At 40.8% G+C, this 23,916-nt stretch overlaps 2 protein-coding genes across 5 annotated transcripts in view; both read left to right on the top strand.

The window, feature by feature from the left end:
• Nucleotides 1-1,580: 1,580 nt before the first annotated feature.
• The window catches only part of dag1 (dystroglycan 1), an 89,663-nt gene continuing 67,327 nt past the window's right edge, over nt 1,581-23,916 (top strand). For 2 of the 4 annotated variants that reach the window (XM_022248293.2, XM_022248290.2), the window contains exons 1-2: nt 11,687-11,864; nt 18,330-18,387. The gene's annotated coding sequence lies outside the window, so the exon portion shown is untranslated. Of the gene's footprint in view, nt 1,710-11,686; nt 11,865-18,329; nt 18,388-20,816; nt 20,864-23,916 lie in introns of those variants that run through there. The other 2 variants (XM_087135180.1, XM_087135181.1) reach the window with 2 other exon arrangements.
• LOC110986463 (uncharacterized) lies at nt 3,670-6,760 on the top strand. Its single transcript, XM_087135563.1, has one exon. It carries the CDS (start codon nt 4,824-4,826, stop codon nt 6,090-6,092), a length of 1,269 nt encoding a protein of 422 aa, XP_086991689.1. The 5' UTR covers nt 3,670-4,823; the 3' UTR covers nt 6,093-6,760.

Genomic DNA, 23,916 nt, shown 5'->3' with positions numbered 1-23,916 from the left:
TATTGAACCACAATGGCCCCGCTATGCTAGTGCCATCTGGAAGTTGATACTAGAAAGAGCTAGAGACAGAGGTTGGACAGTAGTTTACAAACGCTGTTCTGGCCGGGGATTACTGCACCCACAAGCAATGAATACACACTGTAGGGAAGAGGTTTGTTGGTTTGTTTGTGTCACGTAGGGGTGGAATGATTAATGTTTCTTGGGAGCAATGTTGTCTGGATGGATGGCGTAAACACTTGCACTGACAAGTTTTCCTGGACACAATGTGACTCTGATGATACCGAGGGAATAAGAATAATTTGCAAAGTGAAAGTGAAATTGAAACCTCTGAATGAGATATGGAATGAATACCCCTCAAAACTACTTTAAGTGAAAGTGCAGGTACTCGTATGTGTAGACCACTCATTATTCAACCATGGAATGACTGCACATAGTGTTTATAAGGAAAATTATCATTTCTGCGAAGAAAGAAGCACAAACCTAAACAACCCTAAAACAATCAAACAGAAACAAAAAGACACAAATAAAACCATGTGAAAAACTATTGTGCCCACCCTTAAAAGTTCTGTTTGTTACTTCCCTGCACAATTTTCTGAAGAGACTTGAAAATTCAAAGGAAAACAGTCCAAAATCAACAAGGGCAAAGTACACGTACAATGTAAGCCTCATAAACTACATGTATGATTTACGACTATAACATTCTACATGTATGGAGGTTGGAACTGATATCCATTGGACCAGCTGGTAGACCTCCTCAAAGGCAGATCTATTTGTACATGTATAAATAGACTCAGTAGGACTATGGTAATTCCGAACAAGTTAACTGGCATGATATTTTACTACATGCAATTGTAGTTGAAGATGTCACTTTCTCTTTTTTGCCTCACGTTTTTTTAATGTTTTGTTATTGCTCTAGATTTTTCTGTTCTTCATCCCACAAATTGGTCACGGGCACTCTTAGAATCTGGAACAAACGATCACGAAGTGTCCTAGTGGTGCTCATTTAAAAGACTCAAAGTTCATTCTGCAAAAGTCATCTGAATGATTAATTTATCTTTAAGTTCTAGTTTCAGACAGAGCTGTTTCTCCTTCAGCTGCAATGACCATTTGTCAAATTAAATGAAAGAAAAAAGTTTAAGACAATCTTCATGAATCATTTCAAACTTCTGAACTGATTTGCATAACTTGCACTTACAGTTTGGGTGAGTGCGTGTGATCTTGATGCAAAGTGGACACAGCTCCAAGATGGTGCACTTTTCAAAGATGGCTGACGCTGTAAAGATCCTGCCCTTTTGCCACCTATGAGGGGTGTTACAAATCTACAGCGAGCACGTTGAGAGCGTAACATACTGTACAGCCAGCCGGCATCACCAGTATCGGGTGCACAGTCTAGCAGCAGCGTCAACAGGAAGCGCGAAATTTGGGACGGGCCAATCACGTCGCGTCCTCACGCTGCATCATGGAGTCTGGTGAGGAAAAGAAAATTACGGCTCATTTGTGACTTCAGGAAATCATGGCCGCCGAACCCACACAGAGTACAGGCCGTCGTGTACATCAAGTAGTAGCAAGTGGAACGTGCCAGTTACACATGTGATGTGCGCAGAAGGAAAGGAAACCATTGATAATGGATATGTATCTCGTTTTCTGGAGTGTGATTGGTGTAATTGGATAACGGAACAATAACTGTGCTACCAGCTGATAACCTGAAGGTAAGGAAGTCAGTCATTTTTGGTTTCTTTTCGCATTTCAAGACCAAACATTACCACAAACCATTAGAGAGAGTACATGTGTTACACAAGGAACATGTGTACTGAATAAGCATGCTGTGTCCCAGATATATGCCCTACCCTGTACCCTGCTCAGGTGGGGGGAAGCTTTTCTCAGGAAAATTTGGACAAAGTTATGTGCACCTACGTATTCGCACAATATTTTGGTCCTGTCAACTTGAGTGACATACTATCATAGAATACACATATTTGTACATGGTCTTCACAAGTACGGAGCAGGGTGGTCACAGCGTGGACTCTTACATGTACATACATGTATGCATGCGGCACACTCCACCCATTTATAAAGAAGGCATGTTGCCACCTGAAACAATGTCACACTGCACTATTTTGCTCACACTCGTACAGAGTATGCATGATGAGCAGGGGTGTGCAATTTACAGGTATACTTGGAACCAGGTACCCGTTTTATGCCAATACTGGGTACCGTTAGAATACAAAGAACACTTAACAAATGGCATTGAGCACAATCCCGGTAGACCATGTGCCCAAAACAGGGCTCTTTTTTCATAATAGGAAGCAGCACATTGCTCTAAGTGTCAGAAGGAATCTCCCCCACCTTTTTATTCAAGAAAATGTTACCTTTAATTTGAACCAAAAGTAGCTCTGTCGATCCCTGAACCGGAGTTATGACTGCGGGACTGGCTTTTTAGCAGCACGGTGATTTATCAGCAATTCTGCCAATCATTATTAAAGTTCACATACATTTTATGCGTGGAATTTTTTTTCGGGTACCCGGGCCCCCCAAAAATCAACCAGGTTTTGATATCAACGAGCGGGTACCCAGCACAGCTTTCGGCATGAGTAACTTGTTGGGAAATGTGCAAAACTGTAGAGCTAACCTTACAAACCTTGTGTTGACCTGTGAATGAGAGGTCCACATACATTTTTCATACAGGTTGTTTACAAACCTTGTGTGGACTAAGCAAGGTCCATGAATGCAATTAAGGTTATCGTCTTTCTTGAAAATTGTTTTAGAGACAGTTTGGGGACTTGGGGTTAGGGTTATCTCTAGCAACACAAAGAGGAACGGTTAAGGAAAACCATCAACTGAAATCCAGCTGTTAAACTAAAAAGAATGTTCCAAGTGTAAGAACAATTTTAAAGGAGAAAACAAAAACATGTGCTCACGAGGTAGGAAACGTAAAATGCGTTCCCCCCGTGTATGCCCAACACAGATGCCGGTTGAAGTTAAGCATAGGTTCGCTTCTGTTTATATCCATATCATCCCAAACCAACTCAATTTCTTGCGAGTTTGTCACAGTGTGAAGACGTCACTTCACTCATACACTTTATACTTCCTCAGTGCCAGAATGTTTCTACCACAGGCCGGTCCAGTCAAACGCCAATATTTAAACCAAGTACAATCAGAATCTTCAGTAAAAAAGGTCAAATGGTAATTTTAAAAAAGGGATGCAAACAACACAGAAATACCTAACATTCATTTTCCTAAAACTTTCATCAAATTATTTGTTTACATTTTTGGGTTTTGTCGCAAAATGTTGGAGGGGACAAGGTTCCAGTCTGGTGGTAAAGACAGGAGATGAGTCGTTTTGAATATTTGCAAAGTGTGTGACAGGCTCGCTCCTAACACCACATGAGAAAGCCCGTGACCCACAGGGTAGAGTGAATGGATAACCAATTGATTAAAATCATTTGGCAATACTTGGCAAGAATGATTCCCTGCTTTAAAGACTATTTGGATAGCTCTTGTCCATTCCTGCCAACCACTCTCTTGTCTCATTCCAGACCCTTGGAGCAGTCAAGACTATTTATTGAAGTTGTCTATTCCGGGAGGGGAAAAAAAGAGAAATGTTTCTCGTCCAAAACGGCCCCCTAAAAAGCTCATTTCAAATACTTCTTTTATTCTTTTCACCATGACAACCATAGACTGATCAAACACGAGCCAATCACACAATTCAAAAAATGCATGATCTAAAGCCCACCAAGCAGCAAAACTGTTGTACAAAAAAAAAATTTCACACCTTTTTCACCCTGAACATGACACTAGTTGTCCTCGCTCGGGAGGGAGAGATGAGAAAAAGTTAAATTTGAGCTCAAACTGAGCAGAATGATGCAGAAGTGTTTGCTGCTTATTTAACGGTCAACAAAACAAGAGAAATAAGGGAGAATTTCTGACACATCACATACCCAAATTACAAATCCGTTCACTGCTTTCCCGTGAACACAAAAACCAAAACGTGTGTATCTTTGGATCTATGCTCAGTGACACAGCATTAACAAAAAACCTATAATTTTCACAACCACAAGATGCAAAGAAATTAACTTGGAAAGTGAATAAAACTGCAAAAAGTTGACAACAGAGTGACAATCAAAGGATTTGCCTAAAGAGAGTGATAAATAAGCACTTTTTTACTGTTGAGTGGAGCAGTAAAAGAGGAATGAGAAATTGTTATCCCGGTTACAAATACTATGCACTGAGCTTTCATCTTGTTCTGCGCTCTCTTTCTCCCTGATGTGACTACTGATATCACTTATCTCTGCCTTCATCCAAACTGGTAAAACACACAGACGGATACATCCACATTGGTCAAAGCATGTTTCCGGGACTTGTCATTTTTAGCTTTTAAGATGTTGAGCATTTGAAGAGGCACTTGTACATTGGCTGCGCCGGAGGGGCGGTGGTAGTTTGAGGGGCTGGAGATGAAATCTTCAACCTTTGCACTGATTACGAGTGGGGGAGTACCGCAAATGAATCCACCTGACATCCATTCTCTTCTGACATTTTGGGCTTGCCTCACCGGTATGTCAGAGTTTGAGAACAGTCTGCTGGCCACACTGAAGGTTAATTCTGCGGCTTACTGACTACTCACGCATTGTTTTAGACATCAAGTTCGGCTGAATAACGGAAAATCAGTTCTCGACAGCCAAAAAAGATGTTATCAGATAGGAATTTCTGTCATCATCTATGAGTAATAGAGACGACTGAACATTATAAAGTGAATTTGTTTTGGTATAAGCAAGGGTTCAAACTGATCAGCACTTGGAAAGAATCTTGGGCCTCCTGCTTTGAAAATGGCAATGTTGCCGACTGATTTTTTCACAAACGGTTCCGAGAGCCCTGATGGGATGGGGGATGATTCTCCCGAGTGTATTCTCTGGGGCGAGATCTTTCGCATTGTGCTCTGCTCCCTGGTGATGGTCTTTGGGTTGCCCGGCAACAGCCTCATCCTGGGCGTCTACTGGGACAAGTTGCGCAAGACCAGCACCCACATCCTGATCATGGGCCTGGCATGGGCCGACCTCTTCACCTGCCTGTTCCTGACCCATGAGGTGGTCTCCAGCTGCTTGATAGCCACTTCGACGGAGTGGGGCACTGCCCTCCTGATTCTCAAGTCATTGATGATGGTCACTGTCTCCCTGTCCATCGGAATCACGGCCGTCATTGCCTTGGACCGCTACGACTGCGTGTGCTGTTCACACCGGCGTCGGGTGACCCCCCACCTGGCCAAGGTTGCCATTCTCTGCTCGCTCATCTTCAGTGCACTGATCCAAATCATTTACGTCTTGCACGTCGTGATTGACCCCTTGAGAATCCAGATGAAGCTCACCACCCTCGCTGCCCAGTTCATCATGTTTGTTGTCTCGGTGATGCTCATCCTTGTGTGCTACTTGAAAGTCTTCTCTGCAGTTCGGCGGCACGTCAAGGTGGGTGTGCATACGTGGCCTCATCACGCACAGAGCTCTGACCACACGCGGTCCAACCCTGTCCCAAACATCTCAGAATGGCAGGAAACAGTGACTGCTACACTGAACAGTATCAGAAAGCTCACCCCACCCACCAAACTTAAAGCAATTGCCCTGAATCCGGCCTTGCAACAAGGAGCCACGTCTGTGGAAAGTACCACATTTCTGGCACCCAAGATTGCTACTCGCCCAACCAACTTGAAGGCCCCGACAAGGCTCCAGCATACTGAGACCTCCAAGGACACAGAGAGAAACATCCAGACTGGCCACTCAGACACAGCTCCGAATCGTCAGAGAAGTACAGGCACAAGACACACCATTCACAAAGTCCACACCATGCAGAACCGAACCACGCTGATGCTTTTCTTGACCAGTCTCATATTTGTGTTGTCATGGTTACCATACTGGACGTTTGTCGGTTTAAGCATTGCAAACATCCTAGGGCAGCCTGCTTCCCAGACAGTGACGTACACTTTTGACAAAATGGTTAACTTCTTGCACGTAAACCACGCCATAAATCCACTCCTTTATGGACTGGCAAACAGGCGTTTTCGCAAGGACTGTAAAGATTTCCTTAAAAAATCTTTTAGGCATTGAGATTGTGGAGAGTGCTAGATGTAGATTCCACCGTGTTTAACTTATGTTTAGTGCAACAAAAACTTACCAATGTAGCAAACGTCTAGTTTCAACATAAACTGAACATTTTCAATGTAGACTGAAAGTTTAAACCGGACATTGTTTTCCTCATTACCATGCAAGTATTTCACAGGCAAATTTCGAGACCATCTACCAAGAACAGTCCACAAATGGGTAAACTTGTGTGCACTAAACAAATCTGAGCAAAGGAAAGATTGAACAAAATGTGTGTTGACAATCATGATGAATCGCTATAATTCTGTGGCCACCACCGCTTTACATATCAATTTTCCAAAAACGCTGAAAAAGCAGTGCAAACAAGCTTAAAAAGAATGCCTCATGTACATGCATGTATGTACTGTGCACACATGTACATACGCATGTACGTATGCACCTACATAGTAACACATGTACATGTACATACATGTTACTCATCAATTATACCCAGACAGTGTAAGGACACTTCAAGAAGCCTTTAAAGGGGCTGCGTTCTCTTCCTTCAGCTTTTAACAGAGTGTCTTCGTTCTTGAGTTGCAATCAGTTTTAAACCTAAGCAAGTATCAAATTTAACATCCCAGTAATATCTTTAACAATACGTACCTCTCACATGAACAATGTTGCGCACTCAATCAACCCCGTAAACTCTCAAGTCATTTTTGCTGGGATCAATTTTTTTCCCAAAACATCCTCCCCTGTACAAGACACGTGCAGTTGTGCAGTGGGGGGGATGCAGAGTTGCAGCCTGAAATGGGCTTCAGGATTTAAGGGCAAAACCAGGATGCTGATAAGAGCAGAGTTTGCATGTGCAAGATTGGGAGAGTGAAATTTAACTTCAACATAAAACAATGCAAACAGCACGAGCGAAAGTACAGATGATAACAGCACTTTTTCAAAGCCTCTTTTAGTAATTTAACCTAAACAGGAAGAACACGTCATTTGGAAACTAGGAAACAAAACCTTGGTTAGGTAAATGTGTACATCTTTGCACTTTCATGGGACATTTTTGTAAAATAACAAAACTGTTCGGCTCCATCTACTTCAGTCCTGCAAAATCCTCCTTTACTCTCCTGGTGCATTTTGAACGATCTAGGAATGTTACTGTTTAAAACCAAATGATTGTTAGTAATGTTGATTTCTATGTAGGCATACTATGTACCGGTACGTATACAAACATGGGCATAAATCTTGGGGATGGGTGAATATATCCAGAGGGAGGCATAGGATCATCCCCCCTCCCAAATTTCAATGATTTGACAATATTAATGACGAAGGTAAATTGCGGCACAAATTTATTTGCGCGCTAAAACTTCACTAAACGTTCACTAGCTTTCAGCGTTACAGCCCGCTCTTTAGATTTAGCCTTTCACAACTGTGTTTTTCTGTTGACCAGTGTTTTTCTGGTGAATGTACTTTAGCCATTATTATTCTGGTTTCCTGCTATTTGTATTGTTGACATTTGTATTCTTAATGTTAGTGCTGTACTTACCAACCTCCTATGATAACCATACTTTTAACAAAATATGTTCAGTTTTACAGTCTTTTTACCCGCATTCTTCTGCTCAGCTGTTCGTCTTGTTGCATTTGTTGAAGCTAGAGCAAACGGTAGCAGTCACTCTCTCATTAATGAAATTTGAATAAATTCCAAAGCCATGTTCTGCAGATGATTTAAATTTTGTATTTTAATTCTGCTATATGTATGTTGCTCACTTCTGCACAGTGTTTATGTGTGTCAAAAAATGGTCAAAAAGCGCCCAATGACACTGATTCACCCAAGTACCACTATGCACAACTTTTAACTTGACAGAATGTTAGTTACGTGCCTTAAAAAAAAAGGACATTGACACGACTTGATCACAACCGAGAAATTAATTTTTGGACTGGTTAATTTCTGGAGCTACTTGGCTCCAGAACCTTTTTGACTCAATGAGTTTTTTCAGTTTCTTTTATTAAAACCCAAGTTAAAATCAAAGAATGAGATTTAATCAAATTCTTAAAAATGAGGCATAAGTCAAAGAAATCACATGTTGAAAAATACATTGTGATTTGAGTACTGTTTATTGCTGCAGATGGCCATTTATCCAATATTTACATTAATTAATGACACTCCATTTCACTTCTGGGAGCTGCTAGTGCGTGACTAACACACAGCCAGCCACGCTACGAGTGAAAGCACTTTAGGAAAAACATCCTACAATGCGTGAGAGCACCTGACATTATACAAATGGAATTGGATTGGATTTGCTGTCTGCCAAGCACTATAGTCCATGGATTTCACACCCTCCTTCAACAAAAAAAAAGAGAAAAAGAAGGGTAAAAGCGTGTAAGTGGGATTATGGTTTTTCACTCTCACATTTTCATTAAGCCATTTCCACAATATAAAAACACCTTGCAAGCTGGGCAAACACACCCACGTGAAGGAGTGTTTTCTAGAGAACTCTCCACGATACAAAATCCTCTAATTGAATTATGGCAAGGGTCAGGCAGTCCAAAAAAAGGGGGGACAATTTTCATTTTTCTCGGAGCACTGAGACTACAGTAGCTGTGAATTGAAGAAATTCTAACAGGAATCTGTTAACTGCCGTGACAAGTAATTTCCTGTTATTCACTAATCACCTTGGAGACAATGACAGAAAATGTACCAATATTTTCAAAGGAGCAATACAAGATGTATCACAGAAGCTAGGGATGAAAATAGGGGAATGAAAGTTTTATTCACATGTAAGGAGCAAAATTTGAAATGTCCATACAAGCACAGGTAGCCAGTCTAATTGGCCCTTTGTTTTTATTTTACATTCAACAGTTGAAGGTATTGTAATCTGAGAAGGTTATAGGTAATACGATTTTAACTTCAACAGTGAAAGGACTTTTATGTTATTCTGTATCAAATTGGGAAGATCACATAACTAGCTTTCGTTTAGGAAATGTTTTGGGTATATAAATGTACATAACATTGAACAATGAACAGCCAGAAAAGTGTGAGAACAAATGGGTAAAAAAATAAGGTTTTAATCATTAATTCAATGGCTTACAAGCAAAAAGTCCTTACTTTCTGTAAGATTCCTAACAAATGAAGACAATTTTGTGCCTTCATTTGTAATTGTACATGTATTAAATTTATCCACCGGCATTCACAGAATTTCAGGAGAGGGTTTCCATACTTGTAGCTGTATAGCGCATAATGGAAAACAGAACACATAGAAAGGATGACTTTCCATTGGTCATTTTGAATGAGCACCTGTTTACCACATTTCTCTTGTGCACATTTAAGTGGGTACTTTCCAGAACTGGTGAATGTGGAGCATGATGTGCACTGATAAAGAAAATGGAAATGTGTCTACCAGGTAGATGAAGAAACAGAAAACGTTAAGATTCTCCAAAGTGAACGTTTTATAAGGAGAACAACAAATGCCATAAACAGAATCGCCAAATGGATTCTAGCAATTCTAGCGCAAATTGAAATGTGGTCTTCCTGCCGTCAAATTGTTAGTAGAATTCGGTCAAGTCAGGTTTTTGAAAATCAGTAGCAGTGTTATTAACCCTAACAGTCCTCAGTCCTCCAACAGGTGAAGGATTGAGGAGTGTTAGGGTTAAAGACCATCCAAGAACTGATAACTGCCCAAATTATAAAAGATATATATTGCGGAATAGTGCAGAAGTTCAGCCTTTAATTTCTTTTACTTCAAGATTCGGACGCCAGGTTAACATTTCATTTCATTTTTTTCCCCCCAAGTGTCTGCCTTAGTTCAAACATTTGCTATCTCTTATGACAAGCGAGTTAGCCAACCTTCTGAACATCACAGTCCATTTATTTTAAGGGCCATGAGGGAAAGTTAATGCATTAAAAAAGCATTCAACTAATCCACCGGCAGTAAGTGACAGCAAGGTAATCCCACACTGAGAGACATGGTCAGTCAATGACTTCAAGCTGACATGAAGGGGCAGAGTGAAGGCTTCTGACAACTGGACAGGAGATTTCAAAGTTAACACATGACAAAAATACAAACAATGAAGAATAAAGGGATCAGTTATAAAAAAATCTTACCCTGGATTAAGTAGTAAGTATACCCTGCATTAAGAAATTTGGACAGATTGTTCAGCTGTGTCAAACTGTTTAGCAACACTTCTTACAGAAGTCTATCTAGTGTGCAAAATAAGAGCTCTTTAATGGTAGCCCAAATCATTTGTGGATCCAGTCTGCCATTGGGAAGTCCCCCCCTCCCAAACACACAAAAATCCCCAAAATAGAAAACAAAATATCCTTTCTTTGCTGTCCACAAGAAACTGAGAAAGAGAAAATGAAATAAAAGGAACAGTATAGAATTAAAAAGAAATGAAAAATTCCAAATTAAAAAAAGGAGGGCTGTTCTTGTAGTGCCCCCCCCAAAAAAAAACCCTAGATGTGATCTTCAGACCGAAAGTGTGCTCATCAAAGCCTGAGGTAACGTCATCCACGCAGTAAGAACGGGTGTAACCATTTCAATAACCAATAGATCTATAGGCTGATACATTTTATACTGGGGAAAAACTTGAAGTAACCAGTCACATTAAAATTACAAAGCAAATGAATGGAGAAAATCCTCAAACAACTTACCCTCCCAAACAAGCTCTGTTCATGGGCGACCTGAATGAATACACTAGGCTATGCATACAGTATGTGGTTGACGTGACCTTCATTCAAACTTCCATCATGTTCAGTATTGGTTGAGAAGTTCAACTTTCGATCGGGCTTTCAATCTGTCATTGTCAACATCACTCACTGCTGAGATTCACAGAGTCTAATCAGCTTACAACGACCAACAAATTTTGTGCATAAACGTTGGTTTTCAGCAACAGCCTATCTTTATAATCTTAGCTTCACCACTGAGCAAGGTTTCACGCGTTAGCGCATCGCACTCGTACTTTCAACATTGTATCTCGCGCTGAAAGGTGTTCTATTATTAAAACCACTTTTTGACAGGTGCTCAACGGAGCGGTATAGGGTAAAGACCTTAGAGCGCCCTCTACAAAGTTTGAGACGTGCCGTTCATGTACACGTGCAGCCAGGCCTACACCACACTTGTGTAGGATTTTCAGGGTTAGAAAAGAAAATATCTACTTCATGGGTTTTATCAGTGGAGTAAGAAAGGATCGTATCAAACATCTGCAATTATTAAATACTTGGTAGTTGAAAAAAAGGAACGTAAAGATTTGAAATGTGTCAACTTTCGCAAGTTTTCCCTTCACGCATTACTGCTTAAAAAATTCATAGCGCCCTCAATCGACAGTAAGGTGATATTGAATTGGCTTACCTACTTAACAAAATGGTTTCTTCTTCCAATAAATTAAATTCTTGTAAATGCCATCTTAATAGGTTAAAATGCACAGGACACATATTGATAAAATTTAGATACTTAATATGTATTTGAAACACATGAAAGCCTGAGGATTTTGCTGTTATTTCTTACTGGACTCGCGAACTTGCTCGCATTGTTAGTGGGGTCAAGCAGGGGGGGGGTGGTTTTGGTACAAGCCAGCAAGTGGCGCGCCACATCTTATCGATATCCCACATGTATCATATCCCGCAGGTACAAGGTTTGACAGCGCGAGCCTAGTGTAGGCCTATATGTACAAGTACAGTGCATGTATATTGTATGTAGTATAAATGCATGTAAGGCTGTGGATTGAGTAGAAGATTTCCGAGGACTGCGATTTCCGATCAAGCTCATTCTTCGGTTTTCTCCCGGCGTTCTGCAGGTAAAATACTACTCCATCATCTGATGTGTTGAGGGCTTTGTTGATTTCAAGAGTAAATAAACTTGTCCAGTCACGGTCATATCTAGCCGATGCGGATCTTCAACGTGTTCGAGCTAAGACTGCAGCGAGCTTTCAAAGTGGTGCACAGTGGGGTTCGGACCGTGACCAAGCACTATGTTACGACTGATGTCGGGGTGGGGTGGATTGGGATCATGAAACTTGAAAGAAAGATGGGGGTAGATCTGTTTGGTCTACAAGGATATTTGTATTTGGGGAAGAATTTGATACATGGACATTACTTACTTCCTTCCAAATTGGACTGGAACAAGCTCCCTGGGGAATTTTTTTCATCAAACATCATCTCAAATTAGTGAAGCAGGCCTAGAAAAATACTGTCATGACTGGAGGGGCCTACCTTGCAATGTTGCATCACAACCTTAATTTAACTTTTTAGAACGGAAGTGCAGAAGAGTTCCATATCTGGACATCACTTGGTACCCTGTGTACAAACCCTGTGAAACTGGTGTGAGAAAATCTTGTGTTTCCCAAATACATGTACATGTAAATGGTTCCAATATTTTCAGTGAATTTTTTTGGACTTTTTAAAGAAATTAAATATCGTTGATGGGTAATAAACAACTACAAATGAAAATTAGTGATGTCTGTATATGGCACTCTTGCTGAGGTGACTTCCAAATGCTATAGTTATGACATTGCATAATCACCATTGCCAATATGTAGGAGGTTTCAAGTTCCATACAGTGTTGTACTGCGACGGCTTAAGCGAAACGCATGCTGTTCAGCAGGCCCATGGCATGGTGCCAAGTTTGTGCCATGTTCTGTATGCCATTTCCCTCCTATTTTCTCTTCCTTTATTTTCTTCAAAACTTTTCTCAATCAGATCGTATTTTGCTTTCTGTACATGTTTTTCTTTTCTTTTTTAGTATATTCATACCCGTGGCAGATTGTTTTAAAGGGAAATAAATTCAGAGATCTACTCATAGACTGACCTGGTTCCCATTTCCAATGTATTAGACTTGTGCAACAAAAGTAGACAGCAACCTGTCTATGCTTCCGTGACTGTAGTCACTGCGTAACTTAAAACTACACTATTGTGCCACAGGCATGAAGTCAAACTGGATGATGATGCCTAGCAATGATACCCAACGAACTTCTGAAATTCTGGGATTCATCAGAAAGCAATGATGCCCCCTCCCCCAAGAAATTTAGCAGGGAAACCATTGAAGTTCCAGTAGTTTATGATACAATACATAGTGTGTAACACGCAACTGTATACCCCCCTCCCCAACATCTGCTACCGGAACGTTTTTGTTTTAGCTGAAATGCTCACCGCTTACATGTCAGACAACCTGTGGGTGGCTATTCACAGGGAACTTGCCTTTCCCCACAATTTATTTACATGAATTTACGCGATGGACTAATTTTCACTCACATTTGATCTTGACTGCACTATGTGCAAAGCAGTGGGAGCTCTGAGAGAGCACTTGCCCGGTTGATCAAAGCATTTGCAGACTTGGTCCTAACCCTGACTCCTTTATGTCTTAGTTGGCGGGAGCTCTGCGCGATAGCACCTCCCGGGTAGATGTTTCAGATTTGTGACATCTTCCATTTGCATATGTGGCCTGACCTCATGAATGCAACTTGAACTTTGTCCTTGGATTAGCAGAGTTTTTCATCTTTTTCTTTGTCATGTAAAAAGGCTCTTCAAAATTGCTACAAAGAATTGCCTCATTTTTCAGACTTCTCTGCATCTTGATTTGGACTTTGCTGATGTTCCAAACAGTTTGGTATTTACATTTTAAAATGTAAAAAAAAATGTTGAATGTTTCCAGCCAGAAGAAATGTGAATATTTGCAATTTGTTGGCAGTATAATTATGCAACAGAGCTGTTCACAGCAGTATTCTTGTCATCTCTGTGACCATTCTTTGACCTTATGTCAGGTCATATACCACACACCATCTTTGGCATTTTTGTGGTAAGCTGTTCCAAGCTCTTTGCCTGTTATCAAGAGGCCCCTGGCAATCAAGATGTACAATGTACATCATTACTTTTTTTTTCGTGGAGATGTGTCAACATGTATCAACATGTACGTTTTGAATTTCCCATTTTTAGTCTGAATGAAAAAAGATTGGCACGGTGTTTTGGGGGTTTCTATGCTGAAAAAAAATGTAGTGTTCTTGCCAGCTTCAAAGCATTGCTTATCTGAGGTAAATTTGCATTGCAAAAGGCAAATGCTGCATGTTATTGCTGAGCAGCTGGTGTTATCTGGGTTGGAGGAGGTTGGGAGGAGAGAAAGCTCAACACAATATTTAATAGTTAAATGAGATTTGGGTGGACAGTTGTGAAGTTGTTAACAGAAGTTATTGTGCAGTACACGTACATGTAGGTAGCCTTTAATCATAACATATTCTGTGTTTTGTAAGACCATGGAAAGAGTTAACATTGAGACACTGTGAATTTGTATTTTAGTGAGTTTCCCAAGATGATATTTTGTTTAATTTGTTATATGGCAAAATTCTGGTAACACACTGGTACACGTATATGTATAGCTTACATATTTTTACAGTTGAAGAAGTTTGTCACGTACCAATTTGTAAATTTTGATGTTGCCGGGATGGAATCTTCCAGTTGATCATGATTTTCAAGTGGAAGGCCAACCACATCTACATGACAAGCTTAGAAGGAGGCCATGAAAGATTCGAATGACTTTAATTTTTATCCTCAAGCACTGAGTCTACACAGTGTTAAATAAAATTCCACTACTTTAGAGCAAAGTCCAATTATGTTAAAATTACATGTACATGTAACATCCCAAACTTTCAGGAGCACTCATTTGTTTGTACAACGTATTCCCGTTCATGATTAAACTGTTGAAAAATACCTTTCATATAGTTTAATGTGCTGATAAAAGTGGAGAGAGGAGGGTAAGCGTTTGATTGGTCAGCTCTACATGCACCTTTGCAGGAGGTATCAGCTTTCAACAGGCAGATACTGTAACCTGGCATTCCAAATTGTTTCAGTTGCCACTTTGATGTCTTGATCCCGCTTTCTAAGTTGATGCACTTAATGTCCATCTTTCAGGGTGCCGACGTCTGGGCGACCAATTGTTCAGTCCGAGGATGCTCTCATGCGGATAATCGCTTCAGAACATTGACTTCACTTGTCTGATTGCGACTTTTCAAAAATGAATGACCAATTTGTGCACACAAACTCCCCACCTGCCAGGATCTTGCACTGTGAGTGGAGAGACCCTGACGGATCAGTAGGACAATTTCTGAAAAAAAAAAAAGGGGGGAAAGAGGATTAGACTTTGCCAGTAACCCAGAAGTAATCATGTTTACCCTCCAAGGCTAACTTCTGACAACAACAAAGCTGTTGACTGCAGGAAGTGAAATATTTTTGGAGGTCCTTTGATAAAAGAAGAATTGTCTCGCTACGGGGGGGGCAAAAATTATTGTTCAATAAATTTCAATTTTTACATGTACTGGATTTACATGTACCGCTGTTGGGAGCATGATGGTTCAACTATCAGTCAGATAGTGTTTTTTTTAGTTATTGGCAATCTTTGTGTGTGTGTGAAGTCTATGTGCCGCAGCAGTGGCATAACTTGGGTGAAAATCTCTGAGTGGGCACTTGGGGGTGCCAACTGTGGCTTGTGTAAAGGCTGTGTACAAAATTTCATACTTCTCCTAATAGAAAAGGGTTACCAGGGGCATGGGGGGGGGGAAATAATAGGCGTCTGCTAGAGGACACCTTTAAGTCCCCCACATCCCTTTTTGCTTAGACACAGCTCGGAGTGGTAATTAGCAGTGTAGTGTGCTGTTAACTAGTACAAAATCACTTTACATTACAATTGGGCACACTTTATACATGCTCATATATGCTACAAGATAATGGTTGGGAGAAGGGCAATAAGGCACATGTACAATTTAGTTTAGACTTGACCACAACTAATCTGCCTTCTTCCGAATTCACTGAGAAAGTTCAGTCTTTCGGAGCACTTTGCAAGGTTGAGGAAAGCTGCTAATTAACACTGTTGTGCCTTGATTCCTGACAAACTACAGAGAATGTGGCAATTGCTTTCAATATAGTGAGTTACAAAGATACAGGGAAAGGCTTCCTAAAAGAAACTCTTACTGAATACTGACTGCATGCACATGTAGTAGAGGTTATTTTCTTCAGTCTTTTCTCATCACACAGTGTGGAAAGAAAGTTAATAACAAGAGGTGATGATTTAAGGTCAAGTACTCTGTTCTGTGTAACGAGCAGTGTTTCAACAGACACCCTTCTGTTGACCAATTTCTCAAGAGATCTCACATCTGATGTGCTGCACACCCTGCCTGCAGTGTCCAAATCCAACGTCAACACTCACTCAACAAATGTCCATTTGCCCAAAGTGCAAGTGCAGAAAGATTTTCTCTTCCTAAAAATGTGCCTCTATTTATAAAAGGGGGTTCGACGACCTGGTTTGCAGTGGGTGTTGGACTTCGGGACTGGCGTTCAATTAATTTCTTTTTCTTGTTACTGTCAAGTGCAGCAGATGTCAAGTACAGCTGAATGCCATTTAGAAAAGGGTTCAACTCCTTAGTTTCCCTGTACTCAGTGTGCGCTTTAAGCCTGGTTTGCACGTCGATGTAAGAAACGCAGAGAGCAACACAATCAAGACGCAAACTGCAACACGGACACATGGAAACATGTCAAACGGAGGTGTCGCCGACAACGCAGACAAATGCAAACCAGGCCGTGAACGATTGGCAAAGTTGAGCCAGGTTGAACTTTGCTGACTGTCTGAGTGGAGTAGCCAGGGTATCCCCATACAAACACGCATCCTGGCATGACTGGTGTGCAACATAGTCCCTCTCGCTCAGTTTCATGAATTTAGCTCATTTTCTCCTAAATGCTTATACACCCTTATTATTAGCTACATGTAAATAGCTGACCATCAAAGAAATATTTGAAACTGGAGTACTGGTTTGGCATCTTAAGGTGCTACAGTCAATCTGAAAGAGTATTTTCTGCAAAAAATTACGGAGTTTTTGGACGCCATTTTGTTTCAATTTTTGGGTGGATTGACGTTATGCAGCACCATCTCTTCTTTTGTGTCTGGGTTTTCACGTCTTGTGGACCGTCTGCATTACAAATGACCATGTGGAAACCAGGCTTTACTCTTCTCCATAGAGCCTTAATAAATTGGTATTAGGGATTGAGTTGTATCTTGGGGTACATGTGCGTGTACTTTGGGGGTGCATCTTAGGTCGGAAATTCTGTTACAATAACATAAAAGTATACAAACTTTCAAGCTTTTAAATTCTACCCAATATGAAATGACATTGTTAACTCAACTAAATGTCACTAGCCTTGATCAACATTGTTGGCATTGAAAAGTGATGGATGCTTTGAACTCATTGGAATCCCAAATTTCCAGATGTTGATTTTTCCTGGTTGTTGTCCATGTGCCTGGTAGCTCTGAATTGGATTTGTTTCCAGGGCCCCTTGCAGACCTGGAGCAGATGTGATGCAAGTGTGAAATACTCCAGACCAGAGGTCATGGGGCTTGACTCCATGGGTCAAGCAGTAAACCTTCCTGGCAGCATTGAGGCCCCACAGGTCAGAACCGGCAGAGTGCCTGAAATGCATTTTTGATAGTTGCGGTTATTTTTCTGGTGACAGAGAGCAAAGACTGTGTTGCTCCCTTGGCAATTCTGGGCAGAAAACCATAAATATGTACATACGTACATGTACATGTGTGGTTTGGGAGGTGGTCTCTGTACGAGGCTCAGTCTTTTCCAGCAGGAAGTCGTCATAATGACAGACACCTATCATTAATAAAAGGAAACGGCCAGAACAGAAGCAGAGTAACACGGGCAATGACTCCCCCAGGATCTTCCCAACTATCTTTTAGGAAGTAACATATTTGTGATGATTCAGCAATATGCATCTCTTTACACTATAGCTTTTTCCCCAGCACTCCCCCGTGTACTTTTTATCAAAATGCTGTTCAAGTTTAAGGATAGCTTTGTGACTGGAAACTTTTAATTTACTCCCCAAGCACTGGGGATTCATACTGGTACCTGTTTCTGTTTTTAGTTGCTGCCGTCTGATAGTTTACCTTTTAGTGTTAGCAGCATGTACATGATGATGGCTCAGGATTGTTTGTATTATATTTATTGCAAGATAATATTGGTGGTGTAATAGCTTTCTAGTCTTACGGACGAGACACGTCTTAGAGGAAGTTAAAACTTGAACAGGTACAGTATAATGTAGCGTCTTTTAAGATACAAGGATGAACATGTAACAACATGACCCACGGTCTGTTTGACCATTTGTTGTTCATACTCGATGTGTTTACCCCTGTACCAATGCATGGATGTTTTTTGCCTCTCGGACAATTTTTAAAGTCACTTTTTTTCAGTTGAACATTTTTCGCTATCTTTTCTTGGCAGGACTGCCTCTAAACTGTACTTGTGAGCTGCTCATGCTGGGCCAACACTGAAACAACTGGTGAGTTTACTTGAACTATGCTTAGTTTTTAAAACTTAGATTTTTAAATCATTGATTTGGAAGCCTTCTGTCAAGTCCTTTTTTACTTTTGGCATTTGTTAACAGCAGGGTACTGTTCCCATGAAAAAGTGAAGAACTTTGAAGTTTTTAGATTCTCCAAAACATACGACAGTGACCCCATGCAGGATTAGTTTTGTGGAAAGAGGGCAGGGTTTTGATTTTTGAGGGAAATAATGGGATAAACATGATCATGGTGACCACGCAGCCACAAACTTACATCCGCACTTGACGCACTGAAAAAAGTGGCATAACTGTCAGGCCAAAAGGTCATGACACTGGATAAAAAAATGGTTGAACAAAACATTTTCTTCAACCATTGGGTAAAATGAGACAAGTTTTTCCACCCATAGGGAGAAAATCAATGCAGTTGGGTAATCTGTTTGCTCAACAGTTAGCCGATGTACCTGTTACCTTACATGTATGGTGCAACCCCCAAAAAGAGTTTATCATCCAGATAAAAGACACTTTATGATTAACCAGTAATAAGTGTCTTTAAGCTGAAAGTACATGTAACACTGAGCCCAAGTAAACAGCGTAACATGTAGACTCTCACAAGTCCATTGGAAGGTGACTGGATTAACGTCTCTTTGACTGATCACCTGTGAACACTTTCCCTGGTGTGAAGTTCTGCATTCCATAATTCAACCATGAATAAATCATCGTTTGGTCGTTAGCTTGAATGTATGCCAGGCTTTAATTCTGGGAAACGCATTAGGAGGTGTTTAAAATACGTCACTGCACTTGGGGCCGGGAGCGGTGAAGGATTGAGGTTGATGAACATCTTGGTGATGGCCAGGTTGCTGTACACCTGCTGTAAAAATGCTCAGTACATGTAGTTTTGTGGAAAGAGGGCAGGGTTTTGATTTTTTACATGTACATGTGCATGTGTTACTGTCACTAAAGGAGTGCTGTTGTCACCCTGTGCTCTTGTATAGGTGCATCACACCTGTCTCATGCATGCATGTCTGGCAAGGTGTAGTTTTGTGCACATTCGACTGAACTTTAATGTACTGGTACATGTACATGTAGTGTGGCCTAATGCCCTTGCTGTGTTCAGCTTTCATGAGTAAACCACTAGCAAGTAGCATTTCTTGACTTGCCGGAAGTGGAACTTGTACAGTGTTGAATTTTTTCCCATACTTTATCTTGGAACAAGCTTAGATTGTATGTACGTGTAGTTAATTTCATCAGCCAACTTGGTTTCCTTGTCTTCAGCACTTGCAAGAAAAGAGCATGTTTTTATGTGATTATAAAATCAGTAAAAAGTGTGAAATTTCCTAAACCCCCCCCTGTTTGTCGTCTCAGGGTCATCGCGCTCACACTAAATTGTTGGGAGTGCCTTTGGGAGGTCATGACCTTCCGGGGTCCAAGAGAGATGCTTTTGCCCTGGGAAAACTCTGAGCTGAAGCCCTACACAGAGCATGCACCTGTGGAAAACAAATCTTCAGTGGATGAAATTCATCAGGGAAACTCTTCCAAAATATTTTGTCATCTGAGAGGGTGGACTGAACTTACAACTTGCTTTTCCAAATGTTGTCTGGTGACAGTGCCTAATTTATCTGATAAATTTCTAAGCTGAAGCTCACAAAATGAAATTTCACACTTAATAAATCATCCCATTTTTCTAGAATGTATGTGCCACATACTGTACAAAGTGTCGGCCTAAAGTGATCCTTGCAATTGCTACAGAATTGAAGAAACTGCCCTAAAAGGGCAATAAATCAATGCATGGCTTTTTAGTAGTTTTGCTTTATTGAAATGTATACCGGTATGTGTACATGAACACACCTTAGTGGGGAATGGTCAATGTGCTTGGTCCAATTTCATGGTGCTGCTTATTGCCAGCAAAAAAAATGGGTGCTTACCGTAGCAGAAAATTCTGTGCTTACAGCGAACATGTTTCATGGGTTAGTGAGGAATTTAGGCTTGTGCACATACATACAATGTACATCCCATAACTAAGGATTCTGTGCTTAAAAGTGCAGAATTTTTCTGTTAGTGCAGTTAGCGCAAAATGGAGATCATACATGTAAGCACGGCCTTCTGCAGTAAGCAGCGCCATGGGCCTACAGTAGTTCCTTGCAAATTGGGTACAGGCCAAGACATTACTAACTGTCTTAATACAATGTACAAATGCAGAATTCACCTAAAACTACATACATGTACGGTACAGCTACGCAGATTTCAGAGTCAGTAATTCAAAGGGGAAATGCAGAACTGTTATTGGTAAATGGAAAATGCACGTTCATGTACATGTAATTGGGTCAATTAGAAACAACTATGCCAGGATGTACATGCAAGGTCAGTTTTGTCCACACGTTATTCCACGATTCATTCATGTTGAAATTAAACTTGGTCATTCGTTGCAGCGCAGTGCAGCACGCACCAGCCGCTCAGTGACCTAGTAGGCCTACCGGTAAGTACATGTACCTGCGTACGTACACACTTGCATACATTGCAAAATCAAGACAGAGAGCAACCTCATGCGGCCTAAGAAATATACAAATCAGCTAAACCAGGACGAACGCCTTAGTGCAACCGTCCGTGGAAGCTTATGTTTTTCTTTACTTTTGAGCTAGATTTCTAGTGTATGACCTCGTCTGTGAATATGAATAGATGCAGGCGTGCGGTGAGTGCACAGTGAGCAAAATGCATCAATGTGAACTGGCATGCATGATAACCATGTAAAATGGTGGACCTTCCGAAATGGCTGCAGCACGACGAGTTATCTTGTTGCTTGAATTCCGCTGCAGATGAATTAATGTTGGGTGATTTTCGTGCTGAGCAGCGGCAAGCCTTAGAATACTTTCTGCGGGATCACGACATTTTCGTGAATTTGCCAACAGGCTACGGGAAATCTTATTTTTCAGGCTGCACCTTTCTGCTCAGATATCCTCGCACCAAATACATGTACAAAGCCCATAGCATTAGTTATTCAAAAAAGTCACAATCAGTAAAGCAAAGCAAAGGCGAACTCGATCTCCGGTTACTCTGATCTTCTGCTGGCAAAATAAATATTGTAAGCCATGTCTCCACAAGGATACAAAAACGGAATGAGGGTCTACTCTTCATGGCCTCTCCATCCCCAACATTTGTCTGTGCACTTACCGGTACCCGGTACATTGTACATGTACAGTGTACACTTATGCACATTCCCTGGTTATCTGAAGGCGTGCATGTACGCACATGTTCATGTATGTAGGTACATGTACCAAGGATCTTTGTGACGTGATTGATTCAAAGTGCCATTAAAATCGTGATAAATGTATATCAGCCAAGGCTTCACAATGTGTCTTCCCTAATGTCTTAGATGCTGGGAAGGGGGAACCGGACAAACCGATGGACTTATTTTCAAGGTGGATGTGAATGAGCTGAGATGAAAGGGGGGTGTCAAACTGTCAATCACAGCGAACAATGCCCCCCCCCAAAAAAAAAGAGCGAGGACCAGTTATTGTGAATGGTCCTTGCTTTGGTAACCTCCTGGGTTGGCCGAACTTAGAAGGAGGTTGGTTGAACTTAGACTCATGGTTCCAATTATGGCCGAGTCACAGGGAATGTACAGTGTAACTTGATTTCACAGAAACTGGCTGATTTTCAGAAGAAACTCGAGATTGATTCTCCTGGTTCTTTTCCATGAAATATTGTGCTGATTCACTGCTGTTAGGAAATTCTATGCCAGTGAAATTGTAATTTAATGTTTTTGATGAATTAATTACTGTAATGAATCCTGCTCCACTTTATGAAAAGAAAATTTAAGACTGTTTTCGTCTGGACAATCAATCATGTTTTACGGAAATAGATCAAATGTCTTGATGAATTTTGCTGAGTGATGAATAATCCACCTGTGCACCTTACAACCTCCACATAAGGCAGTTTGGCAGTATTCTGTGTTGCTTTCACCATTGGAAATTGGATTCAGTTTTAAGATAAAGTGTGATTCCCGGATGGAATTGGAATCTTTTCCAAAGTGGTTTAGTAGCCAAACCTCCCCCTACAAATAAAACACCCCCCCCACAAAATGAAAAAGAAACAAAACAAAATGAAACAAAATACGAACAGATCCTGGGATGGTTTAGACTGTCAGGTCTGTGTCTTCTTAATTCTGATACTCTCGAGTAAATCTTGCATTTGTTGTTACCAGTTGGTAAGGCTAAGACAGCACAACACTGTAAATTGGAAATTTGAGCAGGAAAATTCAATAATAGCGTTTGAGGCAGAAAATTATTTTAGTACACTTAGTGCAAAAAAAGAAAATGTTCCACACGCGGAAATGTAGTCAAAGCCATTTTGGAAGGAACTTTTATCTTTTTAGAGCTATTACATGGAGCTACATGTATAACTATTAAAAGTCCTGAAAGGGCGGTGTTTTACAATGTACCGGTACATGTACAGTATCGATAGTCATCGTAACAACCCCTGTGCTAAATGTTCTACAGATGTCACTTCATCCCCCAATCTCACCCCAAGGTTGTGGCAGGTATGTATCCAAGTTGGAAGGGCCAACACTTTAAACGAGCCCTCATCTCCTGGTGTGTTCTCAGCTGCAGTGGTAATGGCGCATAAACCTGGGAATTTCTGGCCCGTCAGTGATTTTAATTGCATGTAATGATTACATCAGCTGCCAGGTGACAGAAACGGGATCATGGAGGTGTGCTGCCTTTCTGTAGGCCCTGCCAATTTATGTTTCATTATCCCCCCCCCTAGGATTTCTGAGCTCCTTGCTCAGGCTCTGCGGCTTTTAGTAGATTTTCATTATTTTATTGGGAAATACAAAGTAAACGTAAATTGTTGGAAATTTCTGCCCTTTGTAGGAACTGTCAGGGCAGTATTGTGGTATTGCTGAAAATGGGAATAATTTTTTTTCTCTATCTTCGTGTTGTTCCTGATTAAATGCATCTTACATTATACTTCCTTTTATGATTTTTCTTAATACCGGTAATTTCAGGTCCTTGCAATTTCAAATTAATGTCAAAGGTCAAATTTCAATCAAACTCTTCGTAAAGACCAAACCCTGTCAGTGCCAAAGGGTGAAGAGACTGAGAGCGAATGACCTCTTTATGAAAAGATTTATAATCTGGCTACCTTGGTTTGAAACTAGAACATACCTCTGCGTACCGGTAGGGAGCACAAAAGACGTGAAAGCTTGCCTTGCTGTAATTGCTGTGTAGAATCGATACATTGTGAATAAGGATTTGAACACAAAGTTAAGGGATTATCAGAACAAAATCTGAAAGGATTAACCGTGTTTTGGTCTCTACATGTACATGTGGGTCAATAAAGTCATTGAAAAGGGGGGGTTATAATGCCATGTGGTACTGTAGCTTAACTCTCTGGAGCTTGGAATTGTGACTAAAGACATGAAAGATGGGGGGAAGGGGAAAAGGGAAATTTAATCCTTTACATTTCTCGAGATGTACAGCCGTTCTAATTTTTTTCAGTCCTTGCTGTCAGGTGTTCCATGGATTTAAT

This window comes from Acanthaster planci, linkage group LG04, assembly GCF_054643075.1.
Source record: "Acanthaster planci isolate LZ-2023a linkage group LG04, COTS_SCS, whole genome shotgun sequence".
NCBI lineage: Eukaryota > Metazoa > Echinodermata > Asteroidea > Valvatida > Acanthasteridae > Acanthaster > Acanthaster planci.
This window is presented reverse-complemented; position numbering and strand designations above follow the sequence as displayed.

Bases quoted from the DNA above. Each gene is read 5' to 3' on its own strand.
- LOC110986463 (XM_087135563.1), top strand. From the start codon at position 4,824: ATGGCAATGTTGCCGACTGATTTTTTCACAAACGGTTCCGAGAGCCCT.